Source organism: Papilio xuthus, unplaced genomic scaffold (genome assembly GCF_000836235.2).
Source record: "Papilio xuthus unplaced genomic scaffold, Pxut_1.1 DF827461.1, whole genome shotgun sequence".
Classification (NCBI taxonomy): Eukaryota; Metazoa; Arthropoda; class Insecta; order Lepidoptera; family Papilionidae; genus Papilio; species Papilio xuthus.
The window spans coordinates 1,759,062-1,771,271 of NW_013531188.1; the positions used below are offsets into that span (position 1 = coordinate 1,759,062).

The 12,210-nt window shown below is 34.2% G+C and overlaps 4 protein-coding genes across 5 annotated transcripts; 3 read left to right on the forward strand and 1 right to left on the reverse strand.

Annotated features, from left to right (window-relative positions):
• The first annotated feature begins 82 nt into the window (after positions 1-82).
• On the forward strand, positions 83-2,364 carry LOC106119334 (WD repeat-containing protein 61). The gene is made up of 7 exons (XM_013314251.1): positions 83-246; positions 319-440; positions 579-742; positions 1,013-1,248; positions 1,612-1,799; positions 1,921-2,092; positions 2,249-2,364. The coding sequence occupies exons 1-7, from the start codon at positions 229-231 to the stop codon at positions 2,336-2,338; spliced, it is 990 nt and encodes a 329-aa protein (XP_013169705.1). The 5' UTR covers positions 83-228; the 3' UTR covers positions 2,339-2,364.
• Positions 2,365-2,591: 227 nt separating this feature from the next.
• On the forward strand, positions 2,592-5,532 carry LOC106119340 (WD repeat-containing protein 61). The gene is made up of 7 exons (XM_013314256.1): positions 2,592-2,716; positions 2,794-2,882; positions 2,979-3,127; positions 3,491-3,726; positions 4,063-4,250; positions 4,747-4,915; positions 5,400-5,532. Exons 1-7 carry the CDS (start codon positions 2,699-2,701, stop codon positions 5,508-5,510), a joined length of 960 nt encoding a protein of 319 aa, XP_013169710.1. The 5' UTR covers positions 2,592-2,698; the 3' UTR covers positions 5,511-5,532.
• A 1,990-nt stretch (positions 5,533-7,522) lies between these two features.
• LOC106119370 (cuticle protein-like) lies at positions 7,523-8,295 on the forward strand. The gene is made up of 2 exons (XM_013314299.1): positions 7,523-7,557; positions 7,675-8,295. Exons 1-2 carry the CDS (start codon positions 7,546-7,548, stop codon positions 8,212-8,214), a joined length of 552 nt encoding a protein of 183 aa, XP_013169753.1. The 5' UTR covers positions 7,523-7,545; the 3' UTR covers positions 8,215-8,295.
• A 1,663-nt stretch (positions 8,296-9,958) lies between these two features.
• On the reverse strand, positions 9,959-10,961 carry LOC106119363 (cuticle protein-like). Of its 2 annotated transcripts, NM_001312573.1 has the most exon segments (3): positions 9,959-10,249; positions 10,277-10,606; positions 10,875-10,907. In NM_001312573.1, coding segments are annotated over 3 exon segments (552 nt in total). In that variant the 5' UTR covers positions 10,887-10,907; the 3' UTR covers positions 9,959-10,039.
• Between the last annotated feature and the right edge of the window lie 1,249 nt (positions 10,962-12,210).

A 12,210-nucleotide genomic window follows, 5' to 3' on the forward strand; every position in this document is an offset into this window, starting at 1 on the left:
TCTGTTTGCAAACCGGATCTTCATACTCTATTATAGCTTAACCATTTGACAATTTTGACATTTAAATTTTTTTATTGTCATTTGTCATCAATTCATAATTATTATTTTCATTTAAAGTGTGTGAAAAAGAATCAAAAAGTAGTTCGTAGGAGTAATATAAATAATACAAGGTTTTATATGTTATAATTGTTAAGTTCAATACAATAATATAGGCTTTTGTTCTAAGTAATGTCGATAACAACATTGGTAAGTTTGATTCTTTGAAGCTTGTGTACCGGTGTTACTTGAGTTCTCGGACTTATTTTAATTTCATTTTAGTATTATCTACAATTGAAAAAAGAAAATGCTCATGAAGATTCAATCTGGTGCTGTGCTTGGAGTCGGATAAAAAATGAAAAAGTAAAAGAACCTGAAGAAAACGCTGAACCAAATGAACCACAGTTAGTACATAACCTTATATTTTGTAAACATTTTAAAATTTTACGTTATTATTATACGTATACGTATTATTTATATAACTTAGTTAAATATTTATGAAAAATATCGACTAAAATTATTAACAAATTTTTAAATTTCAGAGGAGATGAAACTGAGGTGACTTATGACGATTACATTATCACTGGAGGTCTTGATGACTTAATCAAAGTGTGGAAGTTAGAGGATGGAAAGCTCGAATTAAAACATCAACTTGAAGGGCATTCGCTTGGTGTAATATCAGTGGCAGTAAGCCCTGATGGCAAAAGTGAGTGAAATTCAGATTTATAATTCTCTTTTACTTTAAGATTATGATATACTCAATGTTTTAATGGTTTCTTTATATCCAATTGTATCCCACTATTTTCTATAAAAATCAATTTTGAATTAAAAAAATTGAACGTTTTTTTACAAGAAATTTCTCTTGATGATTAAAAATGCAACAAAGAAATAATTAATGAAATTGTCTGCTCTATTCCAACTCTATGACCAAGGGAAATAGATATTCATTATTTTACATATACATTTCTTTCCACAGCCCTAGCCAGCAGTTCCCAGGATTCATCTTTAATATTATGGGATATTGTTAATGGTGAAAAATTAAAAACATTAGAAACCGGACCTGCAGATATATGGACTTTGGACTTCTCCCCAGATGGAAAAAATGTTATTTCTGGTACAAATTCTGGAAAAATTTTAATACTGAATATTGAGAATGGTAACCAAGAACAAGTTTTAGATACAAGAGGGAGATTCACACTTAGTTTAGCTTATGTAAGTAAAGTCACCATTAACTTAGGGTAGGCTCCGAGCCCCTCGGTGGGGATGTATAGTGAGCTGATGATGAAGTAAAAGAACACATATACTTTCAACCAAATGTACCTATGTTCCAATCCTAAACCTAGATATTTTAATGATAGAAAAACTGCACATTTTACCAAAAACATATAAGATTAGTAAGCCATATTAAGTCTTCTTCTTTTAATTACTTGTGGACCCTATTGTTTAATTTCGATGATTTCCACCCATATTATGTCTCTTTATTTTTTAGTTTTTATAATTTTCAAGATGAAACAAAATCTAGTTTTACTTGTTAAATATTTGTGGTTATTCTAAGATAAATAATATTGTCAACAGAGTCCAGATGGTAAATACATTGCAAGTGGAGCATTAGATGGTATCATAAATATATTTGATGTGGCTCAAAGCAAACTCGCTCACACTCTCGAGGGCCATGCAATGTCTATCCGTAGCTTATGCTTTTCTCCTGACTCACAATTACTGCTGACTGCATCCGATGATGGGCAGATGAAGATTTATGATGTGTAAGGAACACATTCTATATTCATACTGTGGAATTCAACTATTGAAACTTTAACATCAACATGCTGTTGAAATTCTATTTGAAAAAATGTTCTGACTAATCACTGATTAAATTTATTTCAGTGTTCATGCTAATTTAGCGGCAACTTTATCAGGTCATGCCTCATGGGTATTATCTGTGGACTTTTCACCAGATGGTAAAAGGTTTGTCTCTGGTAGCTCAGACCGGACTGTTAGAGTTTGGGACTTAGAAACTATGCAGTGCCAAAATGTGTTCAAGGAGCATACTGATCAGGTAAGAAAAGATTAAAAAATATAAAAACTTTTATACTGTTTTTTGGAACGTAAGCATAATATTTTACATAGTTCGGATTGATTTAATTTAATTTTTTTTATAATGTAAAAATTTAATTTATGGATTTGCATTAAATTTTCCTGTCATCTGTTTTAGGTTTGGGGAGTAAAGTTTAATGCAGACAGCAATAAAATAGTTTCTGTATCAGAAGATAAAAGTATAAATATTTATGACTGTCCTTTATAGTAATGTTAATAAAAATATACACGATTCCTTTGTTTTTTTTGTAATATCTTTTATTTTAAAGTTTTTATTATTTAATATAGTGGGAAGATGAAAATTACAATCAATGTTACTGATTGTTTTTCTATGATTTTCGAAATTATAGTTTGATCCCAAAAAAAATCATCTTCGTTTTATAATTTTGATAAAAATGATTCCTATATGCTTTTAACGACAAGCTTGATACATGTTTTAAAACGCAACCTATGAAGTCATAAATGACACTGACAGTTCAAGTGGGATTAATTTAATTTTTTTTATAGCAAAATACAATATTCAAAATATAATTCCCTTAAAACGTTGATAAATAATATCAATTCTAAAATGCCTGCTGCATCGGTGGTGAGTAGTATATTAAATGAACAAGTTTGATAAATTAAGCGTTCGTTATTTTATTTCTTAAATTTGAATTGTTTCAGTACTCTTTACTTATTAAAAAAGAAAATGCTCACGAAGATCCCATTTATAGCTGTGCATGGACACAAACAAATATTTCTTCTGAGGCAAAGTATGTTTACATTAAACACGGCTCATAAGCACGAACAAGCTTAAATAACGTCAAATACATGACTTAAACATTTAAGATGTTATAATTAATTCGCAGGGAGCAGATTAAAGAATTTCTAGTGACAGGAGGTTTAGATGGCTTAGTAAAAGTATGGCATATAGAGAACAATAAGCTAGAGTTATTTCATACATTACAAGGGCATTCTATGGCTGTTGTTTCAGTTGCTATCAGCCCTGATGGACACAGTAGGTATAACATATTAGTTATTTAAACATTCAACACATTGTAAGGGCCCCTTTTACTAAAATCTGTCTGCACAGTATTAAAAAGACTTAATTAGTAGCCTATGTATATTTATGCCAAGTTTCAGTAAGATTCATACAGCCGTTCTTGAGATACCATCAAAGGAACATCCATTCATCCATCCTTACATCCATCCATCTAAACATTTGCATTTATAATATTAGTAAGATGTAACTAATTGTGGGGGTAGACTAATTAAGGTAGTAATGAATCACTTCCTCTCTTACCATTAAATATGTGTTCATACAGCTTAAATCATACATACAACTATTGAAACATATATTAACATTTTAAAACAATTTCAGCTATAGCATCAGCATCATTAGACTCAACTATGATAATATGGGATTTGACAACAGGTAACAAAGTCCATGAGATACAAAGTGAAGCTACAGATGTATGGAAGGTTTCGTTTTCACCTAATAACAGACATGTTGCCTCTGGAAGTCATACAGGCAAAGTCATCATCTATAGTATTGTGAAAGGCATTGTACATAAAATTTTAGATACTAGAGGCAAATTTACTATTTGTGTAGCATGGGTGAGTAGAATTTAAATCTTATTAATATTATAAATGTATAAGTTTTCTTGGATGGATGTTTGTTACAAGGTATCTCTGGAACGACTCAATGGATCTTGATGTAATTTAGCATAGATGTAGTACATAGTCTAGAACAACATATAGACTACTTATTAAGTTTTTTTTCCACACAGTTGGTATTACTGACAACAGCTGATAATTATTATAACCTAAGATTGCAAGCAAAAAGTTTTATGTATATTTTCTATACTTTTTTCATAGAATTAAATGCAAAGGCCACACTCTCACAAAGCCAAATAATTTTGTTATACTAAATAATATTTTAATTGTAAATAGAGTGCAGATGACAAGTACATAAGTTGTGGTGCAGTGGACGGCACAGTATGTATATTTGATGTACAACAAGGAAAGTTAATACATTCAATTGAGGCGCACAATAAAACTGTCAGAAGTGTACAGTTCTCGACAAATTCAAATCTTCTTGTAACAGCATCTGATGATGGTTATGTTAAAGTCTATGATTCGTAAGTATTTATTCATATTGTTAATCTAAATAATATGTTTGTTGAAAAAAAAATGCTACAATTATGTTCACTTTAATGGTCGCACTGTTGTACACACAGAATTCTGTTATAAAATTAAAAAATTATTCATACTTTTTTTAAATACTAAATCTATAAACTACTGGTGACATTGAAACTGTTAGAAAGTACATTCACTGTTTTGAAATGATTTTCTTAGTTCTGAAACTCTTTTGGCTATGGAACCATTTTGGGAAGAGATGTATATGATGGAACTCTAGAGTTGGTTTGATCTAGGCCTTGGTATTAAACACCGATTTAATGTTTTATTGTCCCATCCCTCGTTTAGTTGTAATATTATTAAACTTTTGTCTGATTTTACCTACCGTTTTAGTATTTTATTATTCCTCAAAACACAATTTGAGTAACGCTGAATCTAAGTGTTGAAAGTTTTTCTCGTCTGTTTTGTTTTGTTTTTATTAACTTTTTCTTGTTTTAGTGCCAGTGCGAACCTTGTTAAGAATATCAATCTCAAGTCATGGGTGTTGAACGCGTGTTTCTCAAAAGATGGCACACGCATCGCGGCTGCGACCGCTGACGGCTCTGTTCACGTCATTTTGCTTGCAGATTGCAAGATATTAAAACAATTTCATGAACATTCTAGTATGGTATGTGATTTTGACAGGACATTTTTATCCTCTCTATAATCTTAGTATCTCTATGTTTTTAGCCTAATTTTAACTAGTGAATAAACAGTTTATTGTGGATTGTGGAATTTTTTAGTTGTTAATTATAACAAATTATTGATAAATTAATGAAAAAAAATGTAGAGATGTTGCGTTTTGTCAAATATGTAAATTGTATTAATTTAATAAATGTTTCTAAAATGAAAACTGTTCTATGTTAAAAACAGTATGGGGAGCAGATAAATCTTACTTCTTACTAATATTATAAATGCGAATGTTTAGATTGATGGATGGATGTTTGTTAGAAGGTATCTCCGGAACGGCTCAACAGATCTCGCTGAAAGTTGGCATGGATGTCGAATATAGTCTGAAGGAACACATAGACTATTAATTATGTTGTTGCCTAAAACCGCGCTGACAGTGTCGCGGGCGACAGTGAGTTTAATTTATATTTGTTTGATTTCAGGTATGGGATGTGAAGTTTAAGCCAACAAGTGACCACCTGGTGTCAGTTTCCAAGGACAAATGCATTAATATTTATGAATGTCCAATACCACCAAAAGATACTAAAAAGTGAAGTTTATTAAAGTTGTTTTAAAATAAAACATACTGTATAATATATAAGTTATTTTCCTTTGCCTTTTTATGTTAAAACAATATACAACAGTTAATATAATAAGAAAAACATGATGAATGAATTAGAGATATAAAGATTTGCCCGCGACTCTGTCTTTTCGGAATTAAAAACGATCAATAATTAAGATAACATCTCCATCTATTAACACTCTATCTTCCAAGTTGAACTAAATTACAGATGCTTATAAAATTTGACAAGAATTAGTTGAGCAGTTTCGGAGTTTATCGCGAACATACATCGTGACACGGAATTTTTAAAAATACAAGCAGACTATAACCTTAAATTTATATTTATTTCAAAGGTCATTCCTTCCTCAACCTTAGATGTTTGTTATTATAAAATAAAGTTTCCAACACCTTTAAATATTAATCAATACCCTACCTAAGGGTATAAGTCGGGCGCCCTACGCTAAGCCGATATCACCCACAGGGCGGTTGATTAATTTTCGCCAGTAAGAGGATTGGGACACGGCCGTCTTACGAATCTTATACCGATAATAATAAAGATTTTATGTTAGGTAAGTTTATTACTTCAACTGCAAAAATAATAGAAATTAAGAACAAGTTAAAAGAAAAAAATAGTGCAGCCGCGTTTTATATTTCATTAATTAAAAAAATATATAGGAATATTTTGCCTGAATAACTCATTGCGCTGTTACAAATATATTTTAAGTATGGTAATATATTACTCATTAATGAAAGCGAAACTTCGACGACTGTGACCTTTTCGTGCTGTAAAAGAATCTGGTTTCATATTTAATATAAATTCGTGCGAGTTGAATGTCGATCGATCTCGCTTTACCTAAAATGGCATTGATTATGTTCCCAAAAAATTGTAACGTAATAATTAATTATACGAAAATATGTTCATTACTCTTAATCCTGATGTTTTAATGATGATTGGTAATTTTGTTGGTATGTTAAATGCTCTGGTGATGAGGAGGTTTGGCAAAGACGTGCGTCTACATAAATAGTCTGCTCATGAAACATCAGTACAAAAAAAGCATCCTAATTTAAAATCGCAAACACACTATAACATTGTTGTTTTTTAGGCATAAAATTATAACTAACCTTAAAAGTTTCTACAATAATTTACCGCGGGTTTCCGAGACCAAAAGGTTTGTATAAAACATGTCGTCATAACAATATGTTATAAATGGGGACTTTGGTCTCAGAAACTCTCAGTGATCGTACAATTAATGTATTCGCTACATCATCGAACACCATATCAAATTTGAAAATAATAATTTTAAAAACACGTTTTTCACAAAAGAATAGAAATTATTTTTCGCGATTATAAGTTAAATTCATGACGTTATCTTTGATATGCTAAGTTATAATTGCAGCAAAACTATATACTTAGTCTATAATTTTAATGAGTCCTTTGAAGGATAAGACTTCGAAGAAGAAAGTTGTAAAAGCGCGCTACGTAACTCCTGCTTTACAAGACGTTCACTTTGAATTAGTCTTTTTGAATTTATATAAAGTTTTACTTGTGATTTTAAATTTTCATATGTTTCTGTATCTAGTCCTATTAAAAATATAAATATATTGTCAGAATTTAATGGTTTCTTAAGTGAATGCTTAGTGTAGATGTCTGAGAATTAAATGTCATTGAAAATTAATTAAAATGGATAAAATAATCGAAGAATCCAACTGTAAACACAATTTCGAAAAACTTCTAACTTTCTATAATACAATATCAGAACATTTAATTCGTCATGACTTTAACAATCTATGAATAAGGCGATTAAATTTTAATACTAAGCATGGATATACGATAAACAAGTATCATTCATAAGTCTGCTTAAAAATTTGCGAGCAACCTTCACCTCGCGAGCCTTTGTACCTGTTACAAATATTTCACGACCCAAAGCCCCGGGCGGTAGCAAGCACTCGCACTTGCAGTATAAAAAGTGTCGCACACCAATAATTACTATAGTTCAACTCTGAGAATCAACCACATACAACCAACAATGGCAGCCAAGGTAATACATTTATTAAATAAAAAAATCTACAATAAAGTTCTTGAAGATAGTAGTAAAAGATAAATGATTAAATCGAGGGGAAAATAGCACTTAAAAATGGCTATCTTATAATTTCAGTTCTTCGCTATTCTGTCCCTTGCGGTGGCTGCATCAGCGCTGCCCGTGGTGCCGGTAGGCAAAGCGGTGTACACTGAGGTGGAGCAACCCGCCCACTACGAGTTCCAGTACAACGTGCAGGACTCGCACACCGGTGACGTGAAGCAGCAGCACGAGGCTCGCGCCGGAGATGCCGTGCAGGGCTCCTACTCTCTGCTGCAACCCGACGGTCTCACTCGCATCGTCCACTACTCCTCCGACGCTGTGAACGGCTTCAACGCCCAAGTGAGCTACGAGGGCCACGCCACATCCGCTCCTGCTCAGCTCGCCTACGCCGCACCCGTCGCTAAAGTTGCCTACGCCGCTCCCGTCGCTAAAGTCGCCTACGCCGCGCCCGTCGCCAAGTACGCATACTCCCCGGTCGCCAACTACGCCGCACCCGTAGCCAAGTACGCCTACTCTCCGGTCGCCAGCTACGCCGCACCCGTAGCCAAGGTCGCGTACGCCGCTCCTCTTACACAAGTCTCCTTCTCCTCCCCTGCCATCTCCTACCACCACTAGATCGTTATCTGTTACTATTGAATTGTTGAAGTTGTTCTATTTATTGATATGATTTAACAATTAAAATATTTATTGACTTTACAATACCGTTGTTATTTTTATCCCTAATTGAAAGATATCACGAATGCTTTATAGATATACTTTAAAAAATATATCTAAAATCATCACAAACAGTAGAAGATCTTCTTTTGTACAATTTGTAAGAAATGGATAACAATGTCGATGGACGCTTTACAATCTATATGGTTCACATTGAATGTTTCAAATCGTACGCACTTAAATACGTAGGTCCATTGAATAGTGAGGAGGAATAATAAAATATTCGGATTTAATCAACACCATTGCATAAGATATAAAATTTACAATATTAAAAATTAATATTCTACATTTGTATATGAATATAGTTTTAGACGATCTGATAACATGACTTTATATAAATGTAAATAATTTTGCAAAATATTTACGTGTACCAAGTCAATTGGTATCGGCTTAATTTGCGGGGAATTATGCGGCGGGCCCGCCGGGAAATCAACTTTACATTCAATTTGCCGCCACTGCACTGATAAAAAGCAATCTCTTTCAATTTTTTACCTGCGGAGAAAATAAACGACCCGCCTATTTGAAACGTTTCGCAAATAAACGCGAATTTTATCTTTGTTCGACGCGAATTTGTCCAACATAAGATTGGATTATCTTTATTATAACGTTGAAATCTACGTTTATAGATTTTACAAACAGATAATTTAAACCAATTTAGTTTTATAAAAAAAATGTATGTATTGTATTTATGTACTAATACATAAGGCCTTTTGTAAAAGCGCGAACGCTATAAAGCAACAGCAGTTTACTTTAATTACATTTGTATTATTTATTTTGTTTATGGGTTTTATAATAGTAATTATTAAAACGATCTCATATGATCGTAACTAGAAGGTAGGAATTCTGATTATATCGTTCGAAATGATTTGCAAGAAAGTATTGTATTAAATTTGTACCCCTATCGATCGTAATGTTACTAATCTGATACCAATTGTCTTTTTTTTTCTTAGTAGTTACGAATACTTTCTCGTAAATTTTCATGCTAGGTCTTCTGTTCTTTAACTTCACACAGTCAATGTGTGTTACTACTGCCAAAACACAAAAATTGTTTCCATCTCGCTCATTCTTATTGAAAATACAGAGACAACATAAAGTAGTACGGATAGTAACTCTAGAAACCTGAAGTTGTTTGATTCTGTCGTGGTTTTATAAGAATATACTTTAGATTAGGTTGCAAGTGAATTAGCTTAGGATGATAGTAGTTCAGCATACAGTTGTGTAATAAATGGCATTGTACAACCGCGGCTCACATGCTCCTGCTGCGGCCAGTTGGAGGTATCGTTGTCGTAATCACGGCGCTGCCACTAGCTCGATTCAATGAGATGAAATCACTATGCGGCTTATGAATAATTCATGTGCGGTTCAACCAACCCCCTACCCCCCGCGCCGCTTTCCTCATTCACTGCCCCCGCTGGACATCGATATAAAGTCCAAAATTGGACGACGAAATTGTGTTATCGATATTTCTGTATGTTCATGGTCAGGTTTAACATCGTAGTATGCAGCGGATAAAGATTTCACTTAGTAGTTGCTTGATATGCACAAAACGTATTCTACATATGTAATACATATTTTAACTAATAAAGTATGTCTATAAAGCATTCGTGATATCTTCCAATTAGGGATAAAAATAACAACGGTATCGTAATGTCAATAAATATTTTAATTGTTAAATCATATCAATAAATAGAACAACTTCAACAATTCAATGGTAACAGATAACGATCTAGTGGTGGTAGGAGATGGCAGGGGAGGAGAAGGAGACTTGTGTAAGAGGAGCGGCGTAGGCGACCTTGGCTACGGGTGCGGCGTAGCTGGCGACCGGAGAGTAGGCGTACTTGGCTACGGGTGCGGCGTAGTTGGCGACCGGGGAGTATGCATACTTGGCGACGGGCGCGGCGTAGGCGACTTTAGCGACGGGAGCGGCGTAGGCGACTTTAGCGACGGGAGCGGCGTAGGCGACTTTAGCGACGGGTGCGGCGTAGGCGAGCTGGGCAGGAGCGGATGTGGCGTGGCCCTCGTAGCTCACTTGGGCGTTGAAGCCGTTCACAGCGTCGGAGGAGTAGTGGACGATGCGAGTGAGACCGTCGGGCTGCAGCAGAGAGTAGGAGCCTTGGACGGCATCTCCGGCGCGAGCCTCGTGTTGCTGCTTCACGTCACCGGTGTGAGTGTCCTGCACGTTGTATTGGAACTCGTAGTGCGCGGGTTGCTCCGCCTCCGCGTACACTGCTTTGCCCACCGGCACCACGGGCAGCGCTGACGCAGCCACCGCAAGGGACAGAATAGCGAAGAACTGAAATTATAAAATCGGATAATTAGGTTTGATACCTTTCCAGTGGAAAAATTATGAAAAGATATAGTGCTGGCATATATGGATGTCTGACAAGTCTCAAACGAAGTTGTCTAGGATAGACAGAAGTGGACTCGTATACAAATATCAATTTTCAATACGTTTTCTTTTCTAAATTGCATATAAGAACAATTTTGGATGTCGTGCAATCTTGGACTATTTATTATTTGATTAATTTTAAAATTTAATATTGTTTCTGTGTTATTGTTACCTTGGCTGCCATTGTTGGTTGTTGTTGGTTGAACTGTTGAAGTTGAACTGTAATAATTAAGGAGCTGCGACACTTTTTATACTGCACTTGTCGAATATTGAGCCTTTAATGTGGTACCCGCAGGCGTTCGGTCACGAAAAAAAACAAGTGCACTGGTCGACGAGTTAAAGGTCACATAGCTTTAAAAATTATTTTTGGCATACAATGACGTGTACGTATACGTATGTATATTATATATTACTAGCGGACCCGACAGACGTTGTCCTGTCTACACGTCTTTAATTTGAATAAATTAATATGAAGTTAATATTTGATGAAAATTGTGAATCTAAACCATTCCCAGATCCCCATGAACACAAACAAAAAATTTCATCAAAATCGGTCCAGTCGTTTGAGAGAAGTTCAGTGACATACACACTCACAAAAGAATTATATATATAAAGATAATACGTGTTATGCAATAAAATAAGTAAAAGATCGAATTCCGATAAAACGCGTGGAATATTTTTGTAAACTTTCTGTTGGAGTTTCTAAGACAGGTTTAAAGCTCTTGGATTAGCGGCAACGCATTGCTATCTAAGCCAACTTGTAAACAAACATCTGGTTGTATACAGTAGGCAGATATCAAGTCTGAATGATGTGTGTCTGAGGTCTAATATTACTCCTCTTTTCCTTCCCACTATTTTCTAATGAGGAAAGGATAAGGGGAAGATTCGATAGAGGAGGAGATGCATAGGAAGCTTAAATATCCACGTTTGCTACCTTATAGTATATAAAATATGGTTTTAACCTTAGTTATACCAAGTCTCAAGGCGATAGTTCATGATAATATTCAGTTTCATTGCCCTATATAAAAAAACAATTTTAACATATTTGTGATTTAATCAGCTGTCGCTCGCGACTCCGTCATTATGGAATTACAAAATCAACTTAATAAGTAGCCTATGTGTTCTTCCAGACCATGTTCTACATCTATACCAAATTTCATCAAGATTCGTTAAGCCGTTCCGGACCTTCAAGCAAACATCCATCTATACATTCGCATTTATAATATTAATAAGATTAAACATCTGACGGTTACAATTTTAATTATAATATTATATTAAAACTATAAATATATATAACTTAATATTATTATTACCTCCTATCATTTATAAAGAGTTCGGAATGTATGTATCAGTCGTTAATCAGCAATCGTGTTCGGGAATTTTTTGGCGATGAGATCAAAAGTACTAGAGCCCTTGACCTCATTACCTCGGGCGTGGTCGACTCACTGGTTGCTCCAGTTTTGTAAAAACCGGCTGTATAGCTATATGGTGGTTATTTCTAAATATTT